The sequence below is a fragment of the Salmo salar genome, chromosome 20 (assembly GCF_965601325.2).
Source record: "Salmo salar chromosome 20, fSalSal1, whole genome shotgun sequence".
Lineage (NCBI taxonomy): Eukaryota > Metazoa > Chordata > Actinopteri > Salmoniformes > Salmonidae > Salmo > Salmo salar.
Genome location: NC_138310.1, coordinates 20,125,832 through 20,151,664, shown reverse-complemented (window position 1 = coordinate 20,151,664; position 25,833 = coordinate 20,125,832). Strand labels below are relative to the sequence as shown.

The following is a 25,833-nucleotide window of genomic DNA, read 5'->3' as shown; positions in this document are numbered from 1 at the left end:
TAACATGTTGCCCTCCACCTCATACGCACCTCCCTGTAGTCACGGGTAGCTGGCTTACGGCTCTTCCTTGGCCTGGCCAAGCTACCCGTGTGCCCCCCCCCAAAAAAATTATTGGGGGTGCCTCTCGGGTTTCCTACCCAACCGTGTTCCAGCATAACGTTCCCGTTGGTTCCTCTGTCCAGCTGCCTTCACTCTCCTGAGTGCCTCCACCTGTTCCCATGGGAGGCGATCCCTTCCGGCCAGGATCTCCTCCCAGGTGTAGGCTCTCTTGCCGTCCAGGACATCCTCCCATGTCCATTCCTCCATTTTGTTCTCCTGTGGCTTCCTCCTCTTCTGCTGCTTGGTCCTTTGGTGGTGGGTAGTTCTGTAACGTCCGTCGTCAAGAATGGACCAAGGCGCAGCAGGTATGTGAATACTCATGGTTTTAATTTAAAAAAAAGGAGTAAAGTATTCACTGACAAAACAATAAAGGTGACAACAGCAACAGTTTTACAGGCTCTACAAACACAGTGCAAAAACAACTACCCACCAAACCAAGTGACAAACATACTCCTACATTTATGACTCCCAATCAGGAACAACGATCCCCAGCTGTTCCTGATCAGGAGTCACAAGACCAACACAGAACATTCACACACACACAAGACTGCCACGTCCTGACCCCAAAACTACTACAACAGCTCCATCTGCTGGTCAGGACGTGACAGTAATGCTTTTCCAACAGTCTTGAAGGAGTTCCCACATATGCTGACCACTTGTTGGCTGCTTTTCCTTCACTCTGTGGTCCAACTCATCCCAAACCATCTAAATTGGGTTGAGGTCGGGTGATTGTGGAGGCCAGGTCATCTGATGCATCACTCAATCACTCTCCTTCTTGGTCAAATAGCCCTTACACAGTCTGGAGGTGTGTTGGGTCATTGTCCTGTTGAAATCAAATGATAGTCCTACTAAGTGCAAACCAGATGGGATGGCGTGTCGCTGCAGAATGCTGTGGTAGCCATGCTGGTTAAGTGTGCCTTGAATTCTAAATAAATCACCGACAGTGTCACCAGCAAAGCACCCTCACACCATCACACCTCCTCCTCCATGCTTCACTGTGGGAACCACACATGCGGAGATCATCCGTTCAACTACAATGCGTCTCACAAAGACATGGCGGTTGGAACCAAAAAATTCAAATTTGGACTCATCAGACCAAAGGAGAGATTTCCACTGGTGTAATGTCCATTGCTCTTGTTTCTTGGCCCAAGCAAGTCTCTTCTTACTATTGGTGTCCTTTAGTAGTGGTTTCTTTGCAGCATTTCAACCATGAAGGCCTGATTCACGCAGTCACCTCTGAACAATTGATGTTGAGATGTGACTGTTACTTGAACTCTGTGAAGCATTTATTTGGGCTGCAATTTCTGAGGCTGGTAACTCTAGTGAACGTATCCTCTGCAGCAGAGGTACTGTAACTCTGGGTCTTCCTTTCTTGTGGCGGTCCTCATGAGAGCCACTTTCATCATAGCGCTTGATGGATTTTGCGACTGCACTTGAACCTTTCAAAGTTTTTGAAATGTTCCTCATTGACTGACTTTCTTGTCTTAAAGTAATGATGGACTGTAGTTTCTCTTTGCTTATTTGAGATGTTCTTGCATTAATACGGTCTTGGCCTTTTACCACATAGGGCTATGTTCTGTCTACCCCCCTACCTTGTCACAACACAACTGTTTGGCTCAACTGCATTAAGAAGGAAAGAAATTCCACAAATTAACTTTTAACAAGGCACACCTTTTAATTGAAATGCATTCCAGGTGACTACCTCATGAATCTGGTTGAGAGAATGACAAGAGTGTGCAGAGCTGTCATCAAGGCAAAGGGTGGCAACTTTGAAGAATCTCAGAAGCACTGGGGCTTTACTAGTCCTATATTAGTGGATCGATTTATCCTACTGAATTTACTGTTAGTTCTGTTTTTATACACAAATAACAGTCCACCCAAAAATGCTTACCACCCTTGTTATTGTAATGGTGAGAGGTTAGCATGTGTTAGGGGTATGATATTTGTGCGTCTGTAACTTCCTCACTCAACATTCACGATTCATTCAAGATTATCCGTGGTCATGGTAGCATCCACATTCATGTAGAAGTGTTTGGGAACTTATTTACAATAAAAGGGAATCCATTCATTTCTATTGGGCAGAAAATAATCTGAAACACAACCAAAACAAACAGCAAATGCATCCCAAAAATGTGTAGAGTCAGATGCTTGATGTAGTCATTGCGTGCTTTGAATATGGGACCAAATAACTTACTTTTTACTACTTTAATACATACATACGTGAATTTGTCCCAATACTTTTGGGACAATCTGCACTCTGACCTCATAGTCATTGTATCATTTCAAATCCAAAGTGCTAGAGTACAGAGAAGAAACAATACACAATGTGTCACTGTCCAAATGCTTTTGGAGCTCACTGTAAGTTCAGGAGTAAAAATGTGCATAACAAATCGCATTAATAAGTTGCATTCCTTGTTCAATCATTTTTGAATGACTACCCCACCTCTGTACCCCACACATACAAGTATCTGTAAGGTACCTCAATTGAGTACTACATTTCAAGCACAGATTCAACCACAAAGACCAGGGAGGTTTTTCAATGCCTCGCAAAGAAGGGCACCTATTGGTAGATGTGTAACAATAAAAAGTGCAGATGCTGAATATCCCTTTGAGCCTATTAATTAGGCTTTGGATGGTGTATCAATACATCCAGTCACTACAAAGATACAGTCATCCTTCCTAACAGTTCCCAGAGAAGAAGGAAATTGCTCAGGGATTTCACCATGAGGCCAGTGGTGATAACAGTTACAGAGTGTAATGGTTGTGATACGAGAAAACTGAAGATGGATCAACAACAGTGTAGTTACTCCACAATACTAATGTAAATGACAGAGTGAAAAAAAGGAAGCCTGTATAGAATACAAATATTCCAAAACATGCATCCTGTTTGCAATAAGGCAGCTAAGTATTACTGCAAAAAAATAAAATAAATGAACTTTTTGTCCTGAATACAAAGTGTTGTGTGGGGCAAATCCAATACAACACATTACTGAGTACCACTCTCCATATTTTCAAGCATAGTGGTGGATGCATCATGTTATGGGTATTCTTGTCATCGGCAAGGACTAGCGAGTTTTTTAGGAGTTTTTTAGGATACAAAGAAACGGCAATAAGCACAGGCAAAATCCTAGAGAAAAACCTGGTTCAGTCTGCTTTCCACCAGACACTGGGAGATGAATTCACCTTTCAGCAGGACAATAACCTAAAACACAAGGCCAAATGTTCCTGAGTGGCCTAGTTACCGTTTTAACTTAAATCGACTTGAAAATCTATGGCAAGACTTGAAAATGGCTATCTAGCAATAATCAACAATCAACTTGACAGAGCTTGAAGAATAAAAAATAATGGGCAAATATTTTACAATCCAGGTGTGCAAAGCTCTTAGAGACTTACCCAAAACGATTCACAGCTGTAATCGCCGCCAAAGTGTTTCTACAAAGCATTGACTCAGGTGTGTGCAGGGCTGTTATGGGGTCCATACCGCGGTCACGAGTCGTGAGGCAGTCAAATTCCACGTGACCGTTTAGCCATGGTAATTAGGCTTCTCCAAGCTCTGATGCTGCTGATTTCTATAAGCAATGCAATTGCGTGAGAAACAGAGTGATGGTCTCTATTAAAAAGAGGAGGATCCCATCAGCTTTCTATAGGCTAGGCCTACTATATTTATTTCTCAACTTTCCTAATATTAAGCACATTGCTACTCTTTATAACAGGAGTATAGCATACCTGGCTGGCATGAAAATGAACTACGGGATAAGCGTCCTCCATTTGCTATTTAAGTGCATAGATGACATGTATTTTTTTCAGCTGCCCCTGTTTTGAGACAGGTGCATGATAATGGTCCATTCTAAATCAAAACAAATTTCACACATGTTTTTTAGTATATGTAAAGACAAGATTAAATCAAGAATAGTGTGATGGGTTACAGTATTAGCCTATCACTTGTGAATAATATATTATCACTTGTGAATGATGCCCAGCTTAAGGCAAGAAACACCACATGCTATGTTTTGATTAGGTTTGTATCACAACTACAGTGGCCAAATAACTTCTTAAAATTAAGCCCTCCTTTTGGGAAATCTGACCATGACTCCATTTTGTTGCTCCCAGCCTATAGACAGAAACTAAAACAGGAAATGCCCGTGCTCAGGTCTGTTCAACACTGGTCCGACCAATCTGATTCCACGCTTCAAGATTGCTTCGATCACGTGGACTGGGATATGTTCCGGATAGCATCGAACAACAACATTGATGTATACGCTGATTCGGCTAGCGAGTTTATTAGCAAGTGCATCGGTGATGTTGTACCCACGGCGACAATTAAAACCTTCCCCAACCAGAAACCGTGGATTGATGTCAGCATTCACGCAAAACTGAAAGCGCGAACCACTGCTTTTAATCAGGGCAAGGTGACCGGAAACATGACCGAATACAAGCAGTGTAGCTATTCCCTCCGCAGGGCAATCAAACAAGCTAGAGACAAAGCAGAGACGCAATTCAATGGCTCAGACACGAGAGGTATGTGGCAGGGTCTACAGTCAATCACGGACTACTAAAAGAAAACCAGCCCCGTCGCGGACCCCGATGTCTTGCTCTCAGACAAACTAAACAACTTCTTTGCTTGCTTTGAGGACAATACAGTGCCACCGACACGGCCCGCTACCAAAACCTGCGGGCTCTCCTTCACCGCAGCCAACGTGAGTGAAACATTTAAACGCGTTAACCCTCGCAAGGCTGTTTTAACCCCCAGACGGTATCCCTAGAAGCGTCCTCAGAGCATGCGCAGACCAGCTGGCTGGTGTGTTTACGGACATATTCAATCAATCCCTATCCCAGTCTGCTGTTCCCACATGCTTCAAGATGGCCACCATTGTTCCTGTTCCCAAGAAAGCTAAGGTAACTGAGGTAAACGACTATCGCCCCGTAGCACTCACTTCCGTCATCATGAAGTGCTTTGAGAGGCTAGTCAAGGATCATATCACCTCCACCCTGCCTGACACCCTAGACCCACTCCAATTTGCTTACCGCCCCAATAGGTCCACAGACGACGAAATCGCAGTCACACTGCACACTGTCCTAACCCATCTGGACAAGAGGAATACGTATGTAAGAATGCTGTTCATCAGCTCAGCATTTAACATCATAGTACCCTCCAAACTCGTCATCAAGCTCGAGACCCTGGGTCTCGACCCCGCCCTGTGCAACTGGGTCCTGGACTTTCTGACGGGCCGCCCCCAGGTGGTGAGGGTAGGAAACAACATCTCCACCCTGCTGATCCTCAACACTGGGGCCCCACAAGGGTGCTTTCTCAGCCCTCTCCTCTACTCCCTGTTCACCCATGACTGCGTGGCCATTTATGCCTCCAACTCAATCATCAGGTTTGCAGATGACACTACAGTGGTAGGATTTGATTACCAACAACGACGAGACGGCCTACAGGGAGGAGGTGAGGGCCCTCAGAGTGTGGTGTCAGGAAAATAACCTCTCACTCAACGTCAACAAAACAAAGATGATCGTGGACTTCAGGAAACAGCAGAGGGAGCACCCCCCTATCCACATCGACAGGACAGTAGTGGAGAAGGTGGAAAGTTTTAAATTCCTCAGCGTACACATCACGGATAAACTGAAATAGTCCACCCACACAGACATCGTGGTGAAGAATGCGCAACACTGCCTCTTCAACCTCAGGAGGCTGAAGAAATGTGGCTTGTCACCAAAAACACTCACAAACTTTTACAGATGCACAATCAAGAGCATCCTGTCGGGCTGTATCACCGCCTGGTACGGCAACTGCTCCGCCCACAACCGTAAGGCTCTCCACAGGGTAGTGAGGTCTGCACAACGCATCACCGGGGGCAAACTACCTGCCCTCCAGAACACCTACACCACCCGATGTCACAGGAAGGCCAAAAAGATCATCAAGGACAACAACCACCCGAGCCACTGGCTATTCACCCCGCTATCATCCAGAAGGTGAGGTCAGTACAGGTGCATAAAAGCTTGGACCGAGAGAGCTTCTATCTCAAGGCCATCAGACTGTTAAACAGCCATCACTAACATTGAGTGGCTGCTGCCAACATACTGACTCAAATCTCTAGCCACTTTAATAATTCAAAATTGTATTGTAAGGTCTGTCGTCAGGAATGGACCAAGGCGCAGCGGGAATGTGGATACTCATATTTTTAATAAACACAAGTAAAGCATCCACAGGAAAAAAACAAAAAACACGACAGGAACAGTTTTGCAGGCACACAAAACGCAGTGCAAAAACAACTACCCACAACCCCAAAGAAAAACACACACCTGTTTATAGGACTCCCAATCAGAGGCAACTAGAACCACCTGCCTCCAATTGAGAGTCCAACAACCAATCTACACATAACACAAAAAACTCTGCCACATCCTGACCAAAACTAATACAATTGCTCCCTCTGCTGGTCAGGACGTGACATGTATGTAATAAATGTATCACCAGTCACTTTAAACAATGCCACTTTATATAATGTTTACATACCCTACATTACTCATCTCATATGTATATACTGTGCTCTATACCATCTACTGCATCTTGCCTAAGCAGTTCGGCCATCGCTCATATATATATTTATATGTACATATTCTTGTTCATTCCTTTACACTTGTGTGTAAAAGGTAGTTGTTGTGAAATTGTTAGATTACTTGTTAGATATTACTGCATGGTCGGAACTAGAAGCACAAGCATTTCGCTACACTCGCATTAACATCTGCTAACCATGTGTATGTGACCAATCAAATTTGATTTGAAATTTGATTTGATTTGATTTGGTTTATTTGCTTGACAATCTCAGGTTGAAATATTTCATGACCGCCACAGCCCTAGGTGTGTGAATACTCTGTTCATCATATATGCATAGTCACTTTAACCATATCTACATGTACATACTACCTCAATCAGCCTGACTAACCGGTGTCTGTATGTAGCCTCGCTACTTTTATAGCCTCGCTACTGTATATAGCCTGTCTTTTTACTGTTGTTTTATTTCTTTACTTACCTATTGTTCACCTAATACTTTTTTTGCACTAATGGTTAGAGCCTGTAAGTAAGCATTTCACTGTAAAGTGTACACCTGTTGTATTCGGCGCACATGACAAATCAACTTTGATTTGATTTGAAGTTAGTTCCAGTACCACCAAGCTGCTGCAAAATGTAGTTAAATTACTAGTTGAACTACAAGTAGTTCCCTGATTGCTACACAACATTAGTCATGGTTAGTATCACGCTAAGACACAGGAATGCAAGATGTCTTGAAAATTCCCAAGCATAATCCATTCTGTCAAGTTTGGATTTGGCTCTATTTATTCACTATCTATGCATCATGTTTCTAGGGACGGATCAGGATTTCAAAGCATGTTATCAGCTGAAAATGAGTCATTTCTATAAGAATAGCAGCAGTATGATTACATGACTATTAATGCGCTATAACAGTACATCTGATAGTCCTGTTTGTTAGCTCAATCGTAAGCTCCTCTCTCTTTCAGAGGTTGTCCAATCTGTAGTTAATTACGCTGAAGACTTGACAGAGGAGATTGTAGAATCTCTTTAATCAAGGCAAGGAGATAACCCAGAGTGCCAAAGCTGCATGACAGCCACATCACAGGGGACCCTCTTTTAAATTAGCTCTGGTTTAATTGAATAAGACTCACGTTATCAGCATTCATGCTATTGCAAATCGGCACGTGTCTCAATTATATTTTGGTTTGTAACTCAATTAAAAGAGGGGATCCATCATCCACTGTATAGTTAGTAGACATGCTATGGTTAGGTTAGAGTTACTGTAACAACTGAAGAATGAAAATGTACCTGTATAGGCAACTGAGTTCAAAATGTTGCGTCTGCAGTAAGGTAGTAAAGTCTATTCTTCACAATATCCCATTAAAAAGGACTCCGTGTTGCTTCAGACGTGGTGCGGTTACATCTGTATTGATCCTGTTTCAATGTCTGCCTCTTGTTAAAAGGGAAGTCAGTAAGAGGTGGCTGCTAGCCTCCCACCCAAACTGTCCATTTGCAATCAATAATTTTTGTTGTGTGTGTCTCTCTTTCTCTCTCTGTGTGTGTGTGTGTGTCTCTCTTTCTCTCTCTCTCTGTGTGTGTGTGTGTGTGTGTGTGTGTGTGTGTGTGTGTGTGTGTGTGTGTGTGTGTGTGTGTGTGTGTGTGTGTGTGTGTGTGTGTGTGTGTGTGTGTGTGTGTGTGTGTGTGTGTGTGTGTGTGTGTGTGTGTGTGTGTGTGTGTGTGTGTGTGTTCCCATCCTACATGTATTTCGTTTCTCAGCTCTCTATATGCGCACGTCCAATCTCTACCCCTCACATACACAGCCTAATAAGGCCTTTGTAGAGGACTCAGGAACAGCTATTCTATGCGGCCTGTGAAAATCTTTCATTTTCAGTTCTCTATCTACTCTCCTTACTTACTTCTTCATTTGCGGCTTAAAAGGTGTATGCAAATAATTTCTTTCCGTTGGCTCTGATCTGTAGTTTGTTACAGACATCATTCTCACCTTAAAAACATCAACTCTTTTGTGTCTGTCTGCCCTCACAAATGTGTCTGCGCCATTCATAGAGTAGTTGTTTTTAGTCTAATGTTTAGAATGTATTGCGCAATGGCAGACCTAAACAAAATGCTACATTAAACATCAAAAGAAGAACCAAATGCTCATCCATCATATAATGTTTATTGAACTCTCATATACTGCAGGATTCATCAGAAGGACACCATAGTACTAAAGTTAGAGATGCAGACTGTGCAATGCTGTGGCATGCTAAAGCTCTCTGAAACTTTAAATTACAGAGGTGTTGGTGAATATCCTAAAAGTAATGCTTCTGCCTGGTGCAAGGCACATTAAGCACATTACAGTATTCAGGTATAGCTCTTTTCAGATGAAAGCCTTCACCCCTTAAATTAATTTTAAAAAAAATAATTAAATACAGTTTTCTATGTGTCTCATCTACAGTAGCATTACATTATTGTTGCTGGAACTTCTCTACATCCTCTTTATACCGTATATATCCAGCTAATCCTGCACTTAAAGCAGATTTGTCGATTTCATCATCATTTCATAATATATCATCAATCAGGTGTGTCTGTGATAATGCTGCTCTTGTTACACAATTCCTTGTTTTCATAAAATAGGAAGAGTGAAAAATGTGGCCTTAAGGCACTTTGAGTAATACTGTCTCTTCTTGTCTGATTTGGCAGGATCTGGGCTTGGAAGGAACGTCCCTAAATGACATCTTATATAAGAACGCTGCTTTTCTCAACCTGGTGGATCCCATCTCCCATGAGCTGCTGCTAAGCCTGGCTCGTGAGATGCAGTGTCCCAAGAAGGTAAGATCTCCAAAACCCTTATCTCAAGGTGTATTGTCTGCTTAGCTTGGAATCAAACTTCCAGAAATCAAGATGTCGATAGAATAAGTATCATCATGAATAGAATTATATGCTGTTCCAATACAATCACTAATGAGGAAAGTCTTCCACATTTGCCATGCAAATGGTTTGGCTTTATAATGATTGGTGCTATATAGGGTTGCAAAGCTACCAGTAATTTACCAAAGTTAACCAAAGTTAGAGCTATGAATGATGGGAAATACCACATGGCGGAGCCCCATGTCACAGCCATTGCTGCCTTGAACAAAACTGAGGGTCTTTATAGGTGTCAGACCGACTCTAACTTGCAGGAGGGGTGAAGTCAGGCGCAGGAGACCAACACACGTTTAATGCACAAAGTCCAAACAGTGCTGTCAAACAAGGCAGGGTACAAAATCCAAAGACAGGATTGAACCCAAACAGGAGTCGGGACGCAGCCCAGCAAACCCTAATGCCTAAATAGAACGGCAGAGGAAAAGCAAATTCCCCAACCTAAGAAAGACGACACAAAATAATCCCGCACAACCCCAAACCAAAAACAGACAGACTAAATACCCCACTAATGAATTAACACAAAACAGGTGCTAACCTAAAAAGACATCACCAAAAGAAACAGAAAAGGAGATGGGTGGCAGCTAGTAGGCCGGCGACGACGACCGCCGAGCGCCGCCTGAACGGGGAGAGGCGCCACCTTCTGTGGATGTTGTGACAATAGGTAAGGAAGGGTCATGACTCAGAACATAGAACACCTTTACACTGTCTTCCAGTGCTGTAGCTATCTGTATGTAGGGCGTTCCACTAATTCAGTGGCTTTTGAGAAGTGTAACTTGGTCCCCAAAAACGTTTTGATTTCACCTAATTTGAACATTGTCATAAAGAGCACATGTTCAACTTGATGAAAAACAAGTTTCCCCATCTCAAGAGATAGAAATAAGACTCTACTAAGTAGCAGATAAAGGAACAGGGTTGACTCTAACAGGGTTGATGATTTCATATTAAATCAGCCATAAATCCTCTCGTGACAGGGGGAATGAAAGCTTGTTGTGTACCTCAGGGAGGGGCAACTGAATGCAAGCTTCACAAAAAAATTTTACATTGTTAAAACGTTTCAAGCCTGTCTATCTATGGGTAACAGGGTTAACATGTTATTCTCGACACGCTCAGTTTTCCACCACAGAACACCAGAAAATTGCCAAAAAGAGTAGAACCAGATCACCTGCTTTTTTACACTATGATTTAACTATTAATGTTACATTTTTCTTTTGAAACCAAATATTTTAAGATGGAGTAGTTTCACCAGATTAAAATTTGAGTTCAATTAATGTAACAGGATTGACCTTAAAATGAGTGACAAACATAAATGAATCACTAATCACATTAAATAAATAATCATCTTCAGAAATAACTTTGTCAAAGTAACAAAATAACCAGGGTTTTACAATGATGGGGAAACTAGGATACATTTTGGGTGCATGTGGGTTGAAATCTTCCTAGAAGTGACACGGTGTTGACGAAGGGACAGATTTATTGAAGGTGGTCTATCTTAAAGGCACTTCATTTCATACAACAGGCTTTTAAAATGCAATATTGGTGCACAATTTCTACTTCAAATATTAAAGGGACGCAAACCGCACTCTTTTCGTGGAACGACCCATGTGTATATCTGTCGTGTTAACAGGAAAGCTCAAGTGCTGAAGGCCTTGAACCGGACCACTGAAGCATACAGTATCCTGCAGAGGCTGCAGCTGTACTGCGAGAAGATCAAGTACACAGAGATGATCATCCGGTAGGCTCTAAATGAAACAACAGACTCCATATTTTTGGGTTAAGGGTTGTTTATCAGATATGTGTTTTAGACATATTGGTATGCCTTGTGCAGGGTGATGCTGGTCACAGCTGAGTTGCATTGGGAGTCGTCAGGTTTTGCCACAGCCCTTCCTCTCCTGCTACAGGCCCTGGCCCTGGCCAGACAGCACCACCTACAGGCCATGTCCTCCGAGACCATCCTTCACCTGGCTTTCACTCAGGTCAGCACAACAGACGCGCACATGCAATATGTAACCCTGTTATGGCAAACACACCACCGTATACTCTCTAAAACCCCTACACATACTAACACACACATCTTCAAACCCCTTAACTTAGACAGAACTGCATATTGTATGCAAAGTAAACACCCACATTTAGGCAAAACAAGGAAATTCATACTGGGTTATATTTCAAAACTCCAATAGTTTTTTCTTCTCCTTCCCCCTGTCCAGTTGATGCTGGGAGTACCGGAGCAGGCTCTGGGTGTCCTTCATGAGGCGATGGAGCCCATCCTGGCACACGGAGCGGTCATGGATAAGGGCAGAGCTCTGCTGCTGGCAGCCCGCTGTCAGATGGCCATGGCTGGGACCCGGTCCAATGGCCAGAGGCATGCAGGTAGCACACATCCCCAACACAAACTTAATATCACTCACTACCTCAAATGTACATGTTTGTGGATACAATTACTTTGTCATGTAAGTACATAGACAGGAGTCGTTCAGTCTTCCTCCCTGTTGTCTCCCTCCAGCTTTAGGCCTGGCTGTGCAATCGCTGGGAGAGGCTGCAGCCTACTTCTCCATGCTGGACTGTAAGGAGCGTCTCCGTGACGTCCACTACCTGCAGGCCCGGCTGCACCACACCCTGGGACAAACCCCCCAGCGCAACAAATGTGCCATGCTGTTCCGCCTCCTGGACCAGGAGCTGCAGGCGCCGGGGGCAGCTGTCGCCATGCGACTCTGAACGGTCATCACCACCCTGCCTTCTCCCCGACACAGACCGGAACATATACTGGTGTACTCTGTCATTGTCATGGACTTCGCATTCTATCCTATCTTTTGGTTTAAATTGCAACATTGCTTGTGTGTTAAAGAGTAGAGAAACACCTGGTTTAGGGCACTCCCAATTTACATTGCAAACTTGTATCATCTATCTACAATATAAAGATCAGACTTTAAGTCTCTAATCTTTTGTCATGTTTGTTGTGCTTTTTTTTGGCAAAACGGAGAACAAGAACATTTCTAATTTGTTCCACCTGAAAATGTTTGTCTTACTACCACTTGATGTCAAGCACAGCTGTTGGCGAAAGAGTGCAGCCTGGTTGGGCCTCCCCACAATTTTAACATTTATTTGCAGTTAAAACAGTTCCAACAAACGTAGGTGTTTCCCTCAGAACTGTGCAGGATCCAGAGGCCTCGATATGGAAACCTAGATGCCGCCACACCACCTCTTTGAGTAGCACCCACATAGTATTTGAATTTCAGCATACATACCGTTATACAACCCTTTATCCTTTATTCAGGACCAGAGAGATCTGATTCTTTAGAGGTAGTCATAGCCTCTGTTGTAGGATGTCATTAGAATAGATCTGGGCTATAGAGATAGAGGACTTGTCTTTGCATCTGCAATTATAGCATCAGTGACGGTATGGGCAGCTCCATTGAGGATCTCTTCATTTATAAGTAGTACATTTTCTTCACGATTGGCTAATCCCTCATGATGACCAGGTTGGACATGACTCCAACAGGAGGGATCAGCCAATGAATTTGGAAGTCCCACCCAGTTGACACATTAAAATGGTGGAAGTCTTCAATGACACTGCCCATGCTAATTTTGCCCTTTGGCCACTATCATTCTCTATGATATGTACTTGTATTTTGTCATTTATCATCATGTTCTTCAAAGTCCCAGTGGTGGGATCCCATCATAGGTCAAATATAAATATCCAGAGATATCTATCATAGAGGATCCGCATTCTCATCTATGCTTAGAGAATGAGGAATGGTTTAATGTTTCTCAGCTGTCGGAGTTACAACGATATGATGAGTGAGAGTAATATCAAATCAGAGCCGGGCAGAAGATGAGTATGTTTTAGAGAGAGCATTGTGATTTTTCTTCAACTGGAAGCATGCCAATGGAATTCATCATTTTAGCGAAGGAAAAGATTTCCCAGAGATATGCGCACATCAATGTAATAGTCCTGAGATGATTTGAAATGATATCTTTGTGTGTGTGCCATAACATGACAATCTGTGCACATTGTTTTTGTTAGTCTGGTGTAGATTTATGCGACCTGTGAGAGTGATAATGTTTTTATTGGGTTAAGTTATTCAGCATACTCAGTCAGTACCAGTCATGAGCGCTATTACATTTACATTATCTCTTCATAATGGCATTGATCCAAGATCAGGTCTTATGAAATATTTGGATATTTTCAATATCCTGAATTGCCTTTTGGTTTGTATACAGAAGTAGCTTAGCCTAATAGCATTTAAAACATGACCTAACATTGGTATGAAAACACTGAAGTTTTATTACTGAAACAAAGCATTGACACGGTGATATAGCCCTGAGCCTTCAAATATTACATTCTGGGTCTCTAAGCATTTGAGGTACAAAGCAGAACCAATTTAGTTGAAAGACAATGTAATATTTAACATTTGAGTGGGCTGGTTTTTGAGAATGTTCTGCATGTCCCTCTTACATGAAAAAAGCATTGTCATCATTACTTGAGCCTTTCTGTTTGACGTCAACGGCTTACATTAGACAAAAAGAAAGTATGTTCCATTGCCCTATCAGTCTTAACTTTACCATGTAGGTTTGTTCCAGATGTTTATTGGTATGTTTGCACAAGAAGTACTCCAAGACCGTGTGTGGGGTCTGAAATACGCTACATGTCACTTCGCTCTATAAACAAATACAGTAGATAATGGGCCTCCATGGGACAGGAGACGGGACAGAGACTGTCTGTGTAAATACACACAGACTCACACTGCATCATTCACTCTGCTCTTGTGTGCGTGTGTTTATATATCTAGAGCGAGATGGAGAGGGTGAGCTGCAGCCGTGGGATGTCTTTTCATCAGACAACACAAGATGGGGCATGTGCCTAGTGACGCTGAATGTCCTCTGAACCAGTGGCCTGCCCTGTATGTGAGCACTGTGCATCAACACTGACACTATACTCTGTTCAGGCCTGTTCTGTCAAGAGTATCACATTAGTCGGGGGAATGGGATATGTTCTATTAGCACAGTTAGATGAGCTGTATCAAAGGATTGAAATACCCTTGCTTTGCTATTTTTGTATGTAATATACAGCTTCATTAGCCATCATTTCCCATCTGCCCACAGGCTGAGTGCTGTCTGAATGAATATGGATCTTCTTGCTCATACAGGGAAGCAGAGAGTAGAGAGTATGCAGATAGTGTCTCAGGCCACATTCAATAGGGCCAACCGGGTTGTAGCCTAGACAACAGGATACTACCATAGATGGACTTTAGTTGGCAGTCACTTCTCTGTGCACTTACTCAGCAGCTACAGGTAACTGCCAAAATAAAGGAAACATCAACATAAAGTGTCTTAATAAAGGAGAAGAGCACACTTTGATAGAGAGGAAGTATTTAGCCTGAGTCGGCTATGTAGCCTCCTATGCATCACTGGTCCATGGAAGCAATTGCTTCAGTGAATAATCCATTTGGAGGCTTTTGTAAAAGCTGAAGCTGGAGCCAAATTCCACATCTTGCTAATATTTGTCAGAAGGAAGCTGCTGTGTATTATGTTCTTCAGACTATTGAAGGAAGTCGAGCCCAATTTTTAGGTTGTAGGTGTAAAATTGTACTTCAGTCAGTTGTTTAGACATCATGTAGCTGTTATTAATCCTGTGTGGGTATCCCATGCGTTTACAGTTTACATACAGTAAATACATACAATTGAATTTAAAAGTTAATATTTGAAACATGTATTATGCAATATAATACATGTTTCAAATATTAACTTTTAAATGAAATTGTATATATTTACTGTATGTAAACTGTTCTTTGGTTACAGGTATCGATGCAGAGAAATAAGCCTCTAAGAATATTGGGAACAGGGTGACTAATGTAAAATATATCTTATTTTAAACATTTTAATAACAAGCATGGCATGAGAACAATGCATGTTTAAAAATATATATACGCAAATGTAAAATACACTATACATTCACTGTACTGCTATGGTCTTACTCCATATTAAACATTAACAATTGATGTGTTTTTCTCAACATTCTGCATCACAAAAAAATATAAAAATACCATTTGAATAGTTAAATGGCAGCCATATTTGAGCCCTTGTTAACAATAGGCCCCCATGGGCAACGGTCAGAGTTGAGATGAAATCAGAAAAACAGAAATCACAGTTTTCAGTTAACAGATCAGAATATGCTTCCTCATGAAAGAAAAAATGTAGCTACCTGTGACCAACATCTTCATAAGGCAGATGGTAGACCTGTAGCCTGGTTGCCAGATCTGTTGGTGATTTAGCCAACCCATAAAACACCAACAGATATAGCAACCTGACCAGTTAAGACCTGAGGTTAAGGCCTGAGGTTAAAACATACAGACCATTTTTCCTTGATGGAGAGATAAAACAGTCATTTCTCTACATTTGATTTGTTCAATGGACAGACAAACTACTTTGACAACCTTCCATATTGGTGTTCATATTCTCCCCTAAAACATTGCTTTCCTTAAATCTCAGATAAATGGCTCTTTTTCTGTCAAACAGAATGATCGCTCATCATCACAGAGTAATTTGACTAATATGTTGGCTAAAATTTCCTAGGCAAACTATTTCATAATGTATAACAGAAGATTCATGGCGTCCATAAAGTTCTAGCCCATTGGTATTTACATCCAGCAGGAATCGAAAGTTGCAGTCCAGCTTTCTGCTACCCCACTGCATTGCATTAATAAACTTCCATCTTCAGGATAATCGATAATGATGATCTCTTGATACAGCTAGGATTAAAAAAATGCCACTTTCAGAGTTGCAACCTCACTTCTTTCTCAAAACACAAAAATAAATAATGAATAATGCTGAAATGAAAGCAGAAATGCCGCCGATTATTTGGTGTGAAGGGAGGAGGTATTGATGTGGAGTAAAGTCATTTTCCATGTCTTGAAATGAATCTCAGCTGAAGAGAGTGGCTGTGTAACCTTGAGGAGGCATTGTTTGCGTGTCTTTCCAGATACTTAGCTCTATCCCTGCCTCTTTATGGAGGTACACTCCAGGTTTGGGAAGGAAGGGGTGAGGTAAGACTCAGTAGCCCGCTGGATAGCCCCCTTTCCTGGGGTCGGACTCGGCACAGAGCCGCTCCCCCTGTCTCACCACCGCCTGAACCACTGAATCAGGAATCTTCAGCAGCTCTGTTACATGGTTCTTCTTTACCAGGCCATCTAATACACTCTTTTACACAAACACACACATACATAAACACAGAAATCAACACACACACACACAGATTAAAGTCCAGAGTTTAAACCAATTTTTATAATTCAACAATATACGATGGAAAATTGTTCAGAATTACCCACCTTTTCAAAGCCGTCCTCCACTACAGTCATACTTGGGTTGAGTTGATTGTGAATTCGAGGTAGTGTCACAGCTTTTTTGAGGTCGTAGTCAAAGAACAAGGTATTCAGAATCACCTATGTAAATGAGAAAAGGAATCTTCTTGTACTCTGATTCATCACAATATCACTATGTAAGGATAGATGGATATCATGTGTTAGTATGGGCTATATCTGTTTTAGAGAGGACATTTATGTGTATGGATGAAAACTTACTAGGGCAGTTGCTGTGGTGATCTTTGTTCCACCAGAGGCTCCCACCACCATTTTCACTCTATTGTCTTTGTCGGAGATAATAGTTGGGCACATAGAAGAGAGAGGCCTTTTACCTAAAAATGAGAGAGAGACAAATCTTCAGACCAAAAGGTATTCTCAGAAAACAAACCAGCCAAGGATCAAGCTGGAGCCATGTGTAAATTGAGAACTTTCAGTAGCCTACCAGAAATAAGGATATTGATTTCAGTTCCTATTCTCACCAGGCTGGATGAAGTTGTTCGGAGATGGAGGGATTCCAAAGCCGTTGTTGATGTACGGAGAGCTGAAGTCATCCATCTCATCATTGAAAATGATGCCAGTTGATTGGGACATGACTTTGGAGCCAAAACTGAAGATAGGAATGATAGTTAAGTAGTTAGAGTTAAGTAATTATAGGAGTTAAGTAACCTATACATGTTATTTTTGGGTTAAATGCAAATAGGAAATTCTTAGTAAGACCATCGGCAACAAAGTTTGTTTAGAGTGCACATGTATACTATATTAAGGATCTGTCTCTGGATATCTATAATCTACCCTGTAGCATTATGTATTCATCAGTCCTATTGTCTCAGAGGAGGTCTTGCCTTGTAGGACTCTTACTATAGATTGATTGTGCTGGTGGCAGCCACAGCACTTCCATCCTCAGCTATGACGGACAGATGTGCTGTCCCATGATTGTCTGGGACAAAATAATCTGGCTCGTAGTAGCTGTCGGGATGAGTGGTGTCATCTGTGATCTTGCTCCTGATCCCGTCAGCAAAGTAGTCTGAGGTCATGTTGTGGATGAGCTGGAGAGAAGATAAAATCATCAAATAGGAATTCAATTAATTTCTCCTGGCAATGTTGAACAGCAGTCAACAGCATGTGATTATAGACCATGTTCAGTAAACAACTACAAACCATTTTTATTTTAAAGTCAAATACAGTGCATTCGGAAAGTATTCAGACCCCTTCCCTTTTTCCACATTTTGTTACATTACAGCCTTATTAAAAAAGAAAATCCTCATCAATCTACACACAACACCCCATAATGACAAAGCGATAACAGATTTTAAGAAATGTTTGCAAATGTATAAAAATGTAAATTTACATACAGTAAGTATTCAGACCCTTTGCTATGAGACTCAAAATTGAGATCAGGTGCATCCTGTTTCCATTGATCATCCTTGAGATGTTTCTACAACTTGATTGGAGTCCACCTTTGGTAAATTCAATTGATTGGACATGATTTGGAAAGGCACACACCTGTCTATGTAAGGTCCCACAGTTGACAGTCACAGCAAAAACCAAGCCATGAGGTCAAAGGAATTGTACGTGGAGCTCCGAGACAGGATTGTGTCAAGGCACAGATCTGGGGAAGGACACCAAAACATTTCTGCAGCATTGAAGGTCCCCAAGAACACAGTGGCCTCCATCATTCTTAAATGGAAAAGTTTGGAACTGACCAATCGGCGGAGAAGGCCCTTGATCATAGAAGTGACCAAGAACCTGATGGTCACTCTGACAGAGCTCCAGATTCCGCTCTGGAGATGGGAGAACCTTCCAGAAGGACAACCATCTCTGCAGCACTTCATCAATCAGGCCTTTATTATAGAGTGGCCAGAAGGAAGCCACTCCTCAGTAAAAGGCACATGACAGCCCGCTTGGAGTTTGCCAAAAGGCACCTAAAAGGACTCTGAGACCATGAGAAACAAGATTCTCTGGTCTGGTGAAACCAAGATTGAACTCTTTGGCCTAAATGCCAAGCGTCACGTCTGGAGAACACTTGTCACCATCACTATGTTGAATCATGGTGGTGGCAGCATCATGCTGTGGGGATGTTTTTCAGCGGCAGGGACTGGGAGACTAGTCAGGACTGAGGGAAAGATTAATGGAGAAAAGTACAGAGAGATCCTTGATAAAAAACAGCTCCAGAGCGCTCAGGACCTCAGACTGGGGTGAAGGTTCACCTTCCAACAGGACATCGACCCTAAGCACACAGCCAAGACAACGCAAGAGTGGCTTCAGGACAAGTTTCTGAATGTCCTTGAGTGGCTCAGCCAGAGATCGGACTTGAACCCAATCAAACATCTCTGGAGAGACCTGGAAATAGCCGTACAGCAATGCTCCCCATCCAACCTGACAGAGCTTGAGAGGATCTGCAGAGAAGAATGGGAGAAACTCCCCAATACAGGTGTGCCAAGTTTGTAGCGTCATACCCAAGAAGACTCAAGTCTGTAATCACTGCCAAAGGTGCTTCAACAAAGTACTGCGTTAAGGGTCTGAATACTTATGTAAATGTGATAGTCCAGTTTTATATTTGTAATATATTTATTTGTAATACATTTACAAAAAATTCTAAAAACCTGTTTTTGCTTTGTCATTATGGGTTAATGTGTGTAGATTGAGGGGGGGACAATTTAATTAATTTTAGAATTAGGCTGTTAAGTAACAAAACGTGTAAAAAGTCAAGAGGTCTGAATACTTTCCAAATGCACTGTGTATATATATTTGTGAATGAAACTTTGTATTTGAAAGCTGTGTATCAGGGTTCTCACATCAGTGATATTGAGATATCGTGGATCCCCTAGTTTGCTCCTCTTGGCATAAGCAAACCGGAAAGCCTCCACGATGCGGTGATACGTCAGAGTCTTTTTCTCGGCCGTTGAAACACTTGTGCAAGTGAAGTTATACCCTGTTGAAAAAACACACCAAAATGTAGATCTAATACACGGGTGAGTAAACTTTTTGACTCTAAGGCCACATCGGGGATTTCAAAATTCAATGGATGGCCGCACTGATTTTTTTCGCGACTGATTTGTTCGTCAAAATTAATTTGTAGGCAAGAAAAAGGGGAGTTATTTGAAAATGTATCGGTCCATTATCATTATCCCCCCAAAAAGCTTACAAAATCCCTCACGGGCCACATTTAATCGATCTAATATGTCAGCCCAAAAAAAGAACTGTGTTCATTTATCAAAGATACAATTTTAATGTAATTCGATGTTTCCATCACAGGGTCATTTCCGTCTGATTCCGTCCTTGTTTTTGCACAAACACTAGCAGCTATGGTTGATGTCAAGATGTAGAGGACTAGTGCAGTTTAGTTCATTTCCAGTGAGATAATGTCCAGAGTGCTTACAGTGAATCTCTCTTAAGATGAGATGACAAACTGGGAGGCCTGAGCTGTTTGTTTACAGTCAATTAGTGGTGGATGATGCCCTTCTGTGTCTAAAGCACGACTAATGATCTTCTCCATGACCACACTCTCTGCATCTGGTGGATTAGCTGTAGCTGGATTCATGTAGAGGGGCGGTGGTGGTGATGGAGGGGGCTGAAACACTGTCCAAGGTGGTACAGTGGAAGGAAACCTGACATCCTCTGGTCCGCATGGCTGAGTTCAGACTCAGAGTTATCTAGGCTGCTGCTCACCGTCCACTATGTTGAGTATGAGTGCCAGGACTGGGCCGCTGGAGGGGGCATCTGGGACGTGCATGGTGTACTCGCCCACAGTCAGCTTCAGTGGGTACTCATTCAACACAGGCCTGTAGTCCAACAGGTCCTCCAGGGTGATAATCCCACCTGAAAAGTGAAAATAATAACTGCTGAAGAAGCACATCGACAAACTGCCTATCAGATCTGTCTTGCCTTATCATTATCATAGTGTGTACAGCAAGAATGATGAGCTTTAATAGAATATTATAATGCACAAGAAATAGAGAAAAGACCTGCTGCTTGGATGTCATCAACAATTGTCTGTGCCATTGTCCCATTGTAAAAAACATCAGGTCCTTCCTCCGCTATCCTCCTGTAGGTGTCTGCTAGTTTGGGAAATTTAATGATATCATTTTCCTTCAGGATCTTTTTCTGGGAGTCACAGAACACTTCACTGGAATACAAAAACAGGAGCAGAAAACTTATCAGGAGTTATTCAAACAAATCTGTAGAGTAAAAGGACCAGCATTCCCATGGCATTGTCATCATAGGTTTTACAGCGGTCAATCAAATAATCAATGGTCATAATAAATCACAGAGGAAGCCATGAATTTTGGACATCAATGTAATCACATTTTATTGGTTGCAATATATCAATGTGGTACTCTGTGATAAAATCCAACTAATAATCCAATTATAGTACTTTATTGAGCAGGGATGGACTCAGTCGGGGTCTGAACTTAATGTTGAGAGTTAGAATAGTAGATCACACAAGGTGTAATTTCTAAATGTTGTTGTACATCAGCAGTTTTTATCTTGTTATGTCATTCACTCAAGTTGCCTGTCAGCTGAACATGTTTTGATTGTAAATTAGCCTAGCCAGCTTTCTAAATGTGTAGTAATCATGGTCAAATTACCGACCAGGGGACCCCATTGATTTTCTTATTCACTGTCACTCAGATATCATATTCAAAACTGAAAAAAACAATTCTCCACCCTATGGCAAAATGTGTAATGAGCTGGAAATGAGCTGTAAAACTGCACATTTTTCTCTCAGTCCCATGGCAAAATTAATAGAATTGCATGAAATGAGTTATGCAATTGATAAATCTTCTCTCCGCCCCATGGCAAAATGTGTAGAATTGCAGCACACTTGCTTTAAAACGGCAGCAGCCCCTCAAAGCCCCATGGCAAAATGTGTAGAATTGCAGGAAATGAACTCTAAAACTCTAAAATGTTCTGCTCGCAAGGTGGGGGGCCCCCCAACAAAATGTCACTTAGGGCCCCCAAAAGGTTAGGGCCGACACTGACTGCATGTGTGGGTATGGATGTTGGTACACAGACCCGCGAGCCACTGCGACCCCTCATGATGAGTTCAGATTTTTTGTGGCCCCCACCCCCATCAAAGTTGCCCATCCCTGTTATAGAACATTTAATTTACACTATCATTAAAGGGTAGCTATTATCAACCATCCATATCACTTAAATCTATCTTTGTCAATATTATTAGATTTGTAGAAGTGGTTGTAGTGGTAATATAGCAATTACAGAATAATTTTTGTTCCATATTTGTTTTCTTTGATCTCCTGTCCTATCCTCACCACATATTGGCATCTCCTTGAATAGCGTCCTTGTTGCTGGCGATGGCCTTGGCCAGGGCTTTGCCTATACGGAAACCTACGCGTGCCAACTCAATGCTTGGCTCAAACAGCTCCTTCCATGGCAGCCTGCCGTGTCTCCTGTGTGCCATCTCGTAACCACGGATCTCCCCTGGAATGGCTATAGACAATCCACCTGTTATGCAAAGAAGTCTTTACCACATTTTGCACAAAGTTGGAACCCTGCCCAGAAAGGATTTAAAATGCGTATCAGTCCATTTCCTCATTTTGACAGGTCAAACTGTTGCCCCCTTAGCAATGCATATGATGCAGAAGGTTAGAGCTAATTTTTCTTAGAATGATGGCAGATCAGGGAAGAGGCTGCCAGAAGGTTCAAACACAGTGTTATCTTCTCTCTATCCCTACCCCACTGTGATACATGACAGCTACGATATTACTATTCAACTGTTATCTCAGGATGGTTTGAACTACAGAACCTGCCTAGCCTACCCTGTACCTGACATACATTCCAGAACAGTAAAAATGGTACCTTTCTGAGAAAGCTGGGTGTTATCGCCAAACATGTCTTCCGTCGCGTTCATGGGTGCTGTCTCCCTCGCGTCAATGGTTTCTACCTTCCCTGTCGAGCAGTGATACAAAATACAGACAAATGGATGTGTTTTTTAGCCTTTTTAATTTGTGGTGTCTTGAGGACACACTGACTCACCTGTGGAAGCGTTGTAGATGTTGAAGAAGAGACCCCCTCCAATGCCCATGCTGTGAGCGTTCAGGAGGCCAACACACAGCAGGGCGGCGATAGATGCATCCACCGCTGAGCCGTTCCTCTTCAGGATGTCCCTAGGTACGCACACACACACACTTAATGCTCCTTGTAGAGCTTAATCGTGTCCTGTCATTTGACTAAGCTTGTACCATGAATCATTGTATCAAAGGGAATTAGTTGGCTAGTGTTACGTTACTTACCTCCCCACCTCAGAGCATATCCCAGCATCTGTAGCCACGGCAGCTTTTGAGTAGAAATGGTCTGAGGGTGAGATGGGGTTCTTGTTTCCCACCCCCATGAACACCCCCACGAACACTCCTACTGCAGCCACCAGCAAAAACACCAGGCCAGCCACCAGGGACTTCCTGACCATTTTCCTGCCCAGGGGAACCAACACACCAACACATCTTACAGTTAGACAGGAGCCTTACAGTTAGACAGGAGCCTTACAGATATCTTCCTGATCGAATTTATTATATAGTTAGAAGTAGTAGGCTTTTTTAGCATGCAGTCAGTCTTAGTGCTGTTTTTTGCCTGATCAAACACTGTCAAAGGAACATGCAAAGCGCCATGGGCATTGTATCTTAATGTCATCACTATCCTCCCAATGCAGAGGTCCCCCATGGAGCATGCTGTGGGTTGTCAATCATATACATGTGACTCAAATCTAAACTGTCAGAGGCTGTCCCTTGAGATACCTGCATGTGTCCCTTAATGTTTTCTGTGAGTTACAAAATGATACGGAGTTGGTGGTGTCTGTTTGACAAGCTCCATTAAACTTTCAAAAGCATAATAAAACAGAAACTCCTGGTAGAAAATAGTGGTATCCTACTACCTGGGATTGAGGGTGAGTGAGCAGGGAGCAAAGAGCTGACTATAAGAGTCTAAAAATGTAAATGTGTGAATTCCTTGTGATTGCACGTTTGTCAAGCTGAACCTCGGCAAGATGGAGCTGCTCTTCCTCCCGGGGAAGGACTGCCCGTTCCATGATCTCGCCATCACGGTTGACAACTCCATTGTGTCCTCCTCCCAGAGTGCTAAGAGCCTTGGCGTGACCCTGGACAACACCCTGTCGTTCTCCGCTAACATCAAGGCGGTGACACGATCATGTAGGTTCATGCTCTACAACATCCGCAGAGTACGACCCTGCCTTACACAGGATGTGGCGCAGGTCCTAATCCAGGCACTTGTCATCTCCCGTCTGGATTACTGCAACTCGCAGTTGGCAGGGCTCCCTGCCTGTGCCATTAAACCCCTACAACTCATCCAGAACGCCGCAGCCCGTCTGGTGTTCAACCTTCCCAAGTTCTCTCACGTCACCCCGCTCCTCCGCACACTCCACTGGCTTCCAGTTGAAGCTCGCATCTACTACAAGACTATGGTGCTTGCCTACGGAGCAGTGAGGGGAGCAGCACCTCCGTACCTTCAGGCTCTGATCAGTCCCTACGCCCAAAGAAGGGCACTGCGTTCATCCACCTCTGGCCTGCTCGCCTCCCTACCTCTGCGGAAGCACAGTTCCCGCTCAGCCCAGTCAAAACTGTTCGCTGCTCTGGCACCCCAATGGTGGAACAAGCTCCCTCACGACGCCAGGACAGCGGAGTCAATCACCACCTTCTGGACACCTGAAACACCACCTCTTTAAGGAATACCTGGGATAAGATAAGGTAATCCTTCTAACCTTCCCCCCCCCTACACCCCCCCCCCCCCCCAAAAAAAAAGATATAGATGTACCAATTTGTAAGTCGCTCTGGATAAGAGCGTCTGCTAAATGACGTAAATGTAATGTAAATGTCTAATGACGATACAGAGGACAAAAATCAGTTAACCCCCTAACTGAGGAACTCAATTTAACCTTGCACAATACCCTAGATGCAGTTGCGCCCCTAAAAACTAAAAACATTTGTCATAAGAAACTAGCTCCCTGGTATTCAGAAAATACACAAGCTCTGAAACAAGCTTCCAGAAAATTGGAATGGAAATGGCGCCACACCAAACTGGAAGTCTTCCGACTAGCTTGGAAAGACAGTACCGTGCAGTATCGAAGAGCCCTCACTGCTGCTCGATCATCCTATTTTTCCAACTTAATTGAGGAAAATAAGAACAGTACAACATTTATTTTTGATACTGTCGCAAAGCTAACTAAAAAGCAGCATTCTCCAAGAGAGGATGTCTTTCACTTCAGCAGTAATAAATTAATGAACTTCTTTGAGGAAAAGATCATGATCATTAGAAAGCAAATTACGGACTCCTCTTTAAATCTGCATATTCCTCCAAAGCTTCGTTGTCCTGAGTCTGCACAACTCTGCCAGGACTTGGGGTCAAGGGAGACACTAAAGTGTTTTAGTACTATATCTCTTGACACAATGATGAAAATAATCATGGCCTCTAAACCTTCAAGCTGCATACTGGACCCTATTCCAACTAAACTACTGAAAGAGCTGCTTCCTGTGCTTGGCCCACCTATGTTGAACATAATAAACGTCTCTCTATCCACCGGATGTGTACCAAACTCACTAAAAGTGGCAGTAATAAAGCCTCTCTTGAAAAAGACAAATCTTGAACCAGAAAATATAAAAAACTATCAGCCTATATCGAGTCTTCCATTCCTCTCGAAAATTTTTGAAAAAGCTGTTGCGCAGCAACTCACTGCCTTCCTAAACACAAACAATGTATACGAAACGCTTCAGTCTGGTTTTAGACCCCATCATAGCACTGAGACTGCACTTGTGAAGGTGGTAAATGACCTTTTAATGGCATCAGACCGAGGCTCTGCATCTGTCCTCGTGCTCCTAGATCTTAGTGCTGCTTTTGATACCATCGATCACCACATTCTTTTGGAGAGATTGGAAACCCAAATTGGTCTACACG

At 42.7% G+C, this 25,833-nt stretch overlaps 3 protein-coding genes across 4 annotated transcripts in view; 1 reads left to right on the top strand and 2 right to left on the bottom strand.

Annotated features, from left to right (window-relative positions):
- The window catches only part of LOC106579829 (glutathione hydrolase 1 proenzyme), a 30,350-nt gene extending 22,064 nt beyond the window's left edge, over nt 1–8,286 (bottom strand). Inside the window, exon 1 of one of the 2 annotated variants that reach the window (XM_082966274.1) lies at nt 7,940–8,286. The gene's annotated coding sequence lies outside the window, so the exon portion shown is untranslated. The remainder of the gene's footprint in view (nt 1–7,939) is intronic. The other variant, XM_045703065.2, reaches the window with a different exon arrangement.
- Nucleotides 8,287–9,712: 1,426 nt separating this feature from the next.
- Nucleotides 9,713–12,410, top strand: LOC123729313 (anaphase-promoting complex subunit 5). The gene is made up of 5 exons (XM_045704193.2): nt 9,713–9,785; nt 11,178–11,285; nt 11,379–11,526; nt 11,761–11,923; nt 12,057–12,410. Exons 1-5 carry the CDS (start codon nt 9,727–9,729, stop codon nt 12,266–12,268), a joined length of 690 nt encoding a protein of 229 aa, XP_045560149.2. The 5' UTR covers nt 9,713–9,726; the 3' UTR covers nt 12,269–12,410.
- A 1,410-nt stretch (nt 12,411–13,820) lies between these two features.
- LOC106579933 (glutathione hydrolase 1 proenzyme) lies at nt 13,821–23,350 on the bottom strand. The gene is made up of 12 exons (XM_014160336.3): nt 23,166–23,350; nt 22,909–23,039; nt 22,732–22,821; nt 22,185–22,377; nt 20,877–21,037; nt 20,581–20,730; nt 19,707–19,843; nt 17,770–17,957; nt 17,391–17,518; nt 17,131–17,243; nt 16,879–16,992; nt 13,821–16,750 (listed from the first exon to the last, which is right to left on the bottom strand). The coding sequence occupies exons 1-12, from the start codon at nt 23,336–23,338 to the stop codon at nt 16,604–16,606; spliced, it is 1,725 nt and encodes a 574-aa protein (XP_014015811.2). The 5' UTR covers nt 23,339–23,350; the 3' UTR covers nt 13,821–16,603.
- Between the last annotated feature and the right edge of the window lie 2,483 nt (nt 23,351–25,833).

What these genes read in the sequence shown, in the direction of transcription:
- LOC123729313 (XM_045704193.2), top strand. Translation starts at nt 9,727, where the DNA reads ATGGCGGAGCCCCATGTCACAGCCATTGCTGCCTTGAACAAAACTGAG. An exon ending in AAAACTGAGGGTCTTTATAG is followed by an intron (nt 9,786 to 11,177) that starts GTGTCAGACCGA and finishes TCGTGTTAACAG; the next exon opens with GAAAGCTCAAGTGCTGAAGG. An exon ending in TTCACCTGGCTTTCACTCAG is followed by an intron (nt 11,527 to 11,760) that starts GTCAGCACAACA and finishes CCCCCTGTCCAG; the next exon opens with TTGATGCTGGGAGTACCGGA.
- LOC106579933 (XM_014160336.3), bottom strand. Translation starts at nt 23,338, where the DNA reads ATGGTCAGGAAGTCCCTGGTGGCTGGCCTGGTGTTTTTGCTGGTGGCT. An exon ending in GATATCTCAATATCACTGAT is followed by an intron (nt 17,958 to 19,706) that starts GTGAGAACCCTG and finishes TCTTCTCTCCAG; the next exon opens with CTCATCCACAACATGACCTC. An exon ending in TCACCACAGCAACTGCCCTA is followed by an intron (nt 16,993 to 17,130) that starts GTAAGTTTTCAT and finishes TCATTTACATAG; the next exon opens with GTGATTCTGAATACCTTGTT.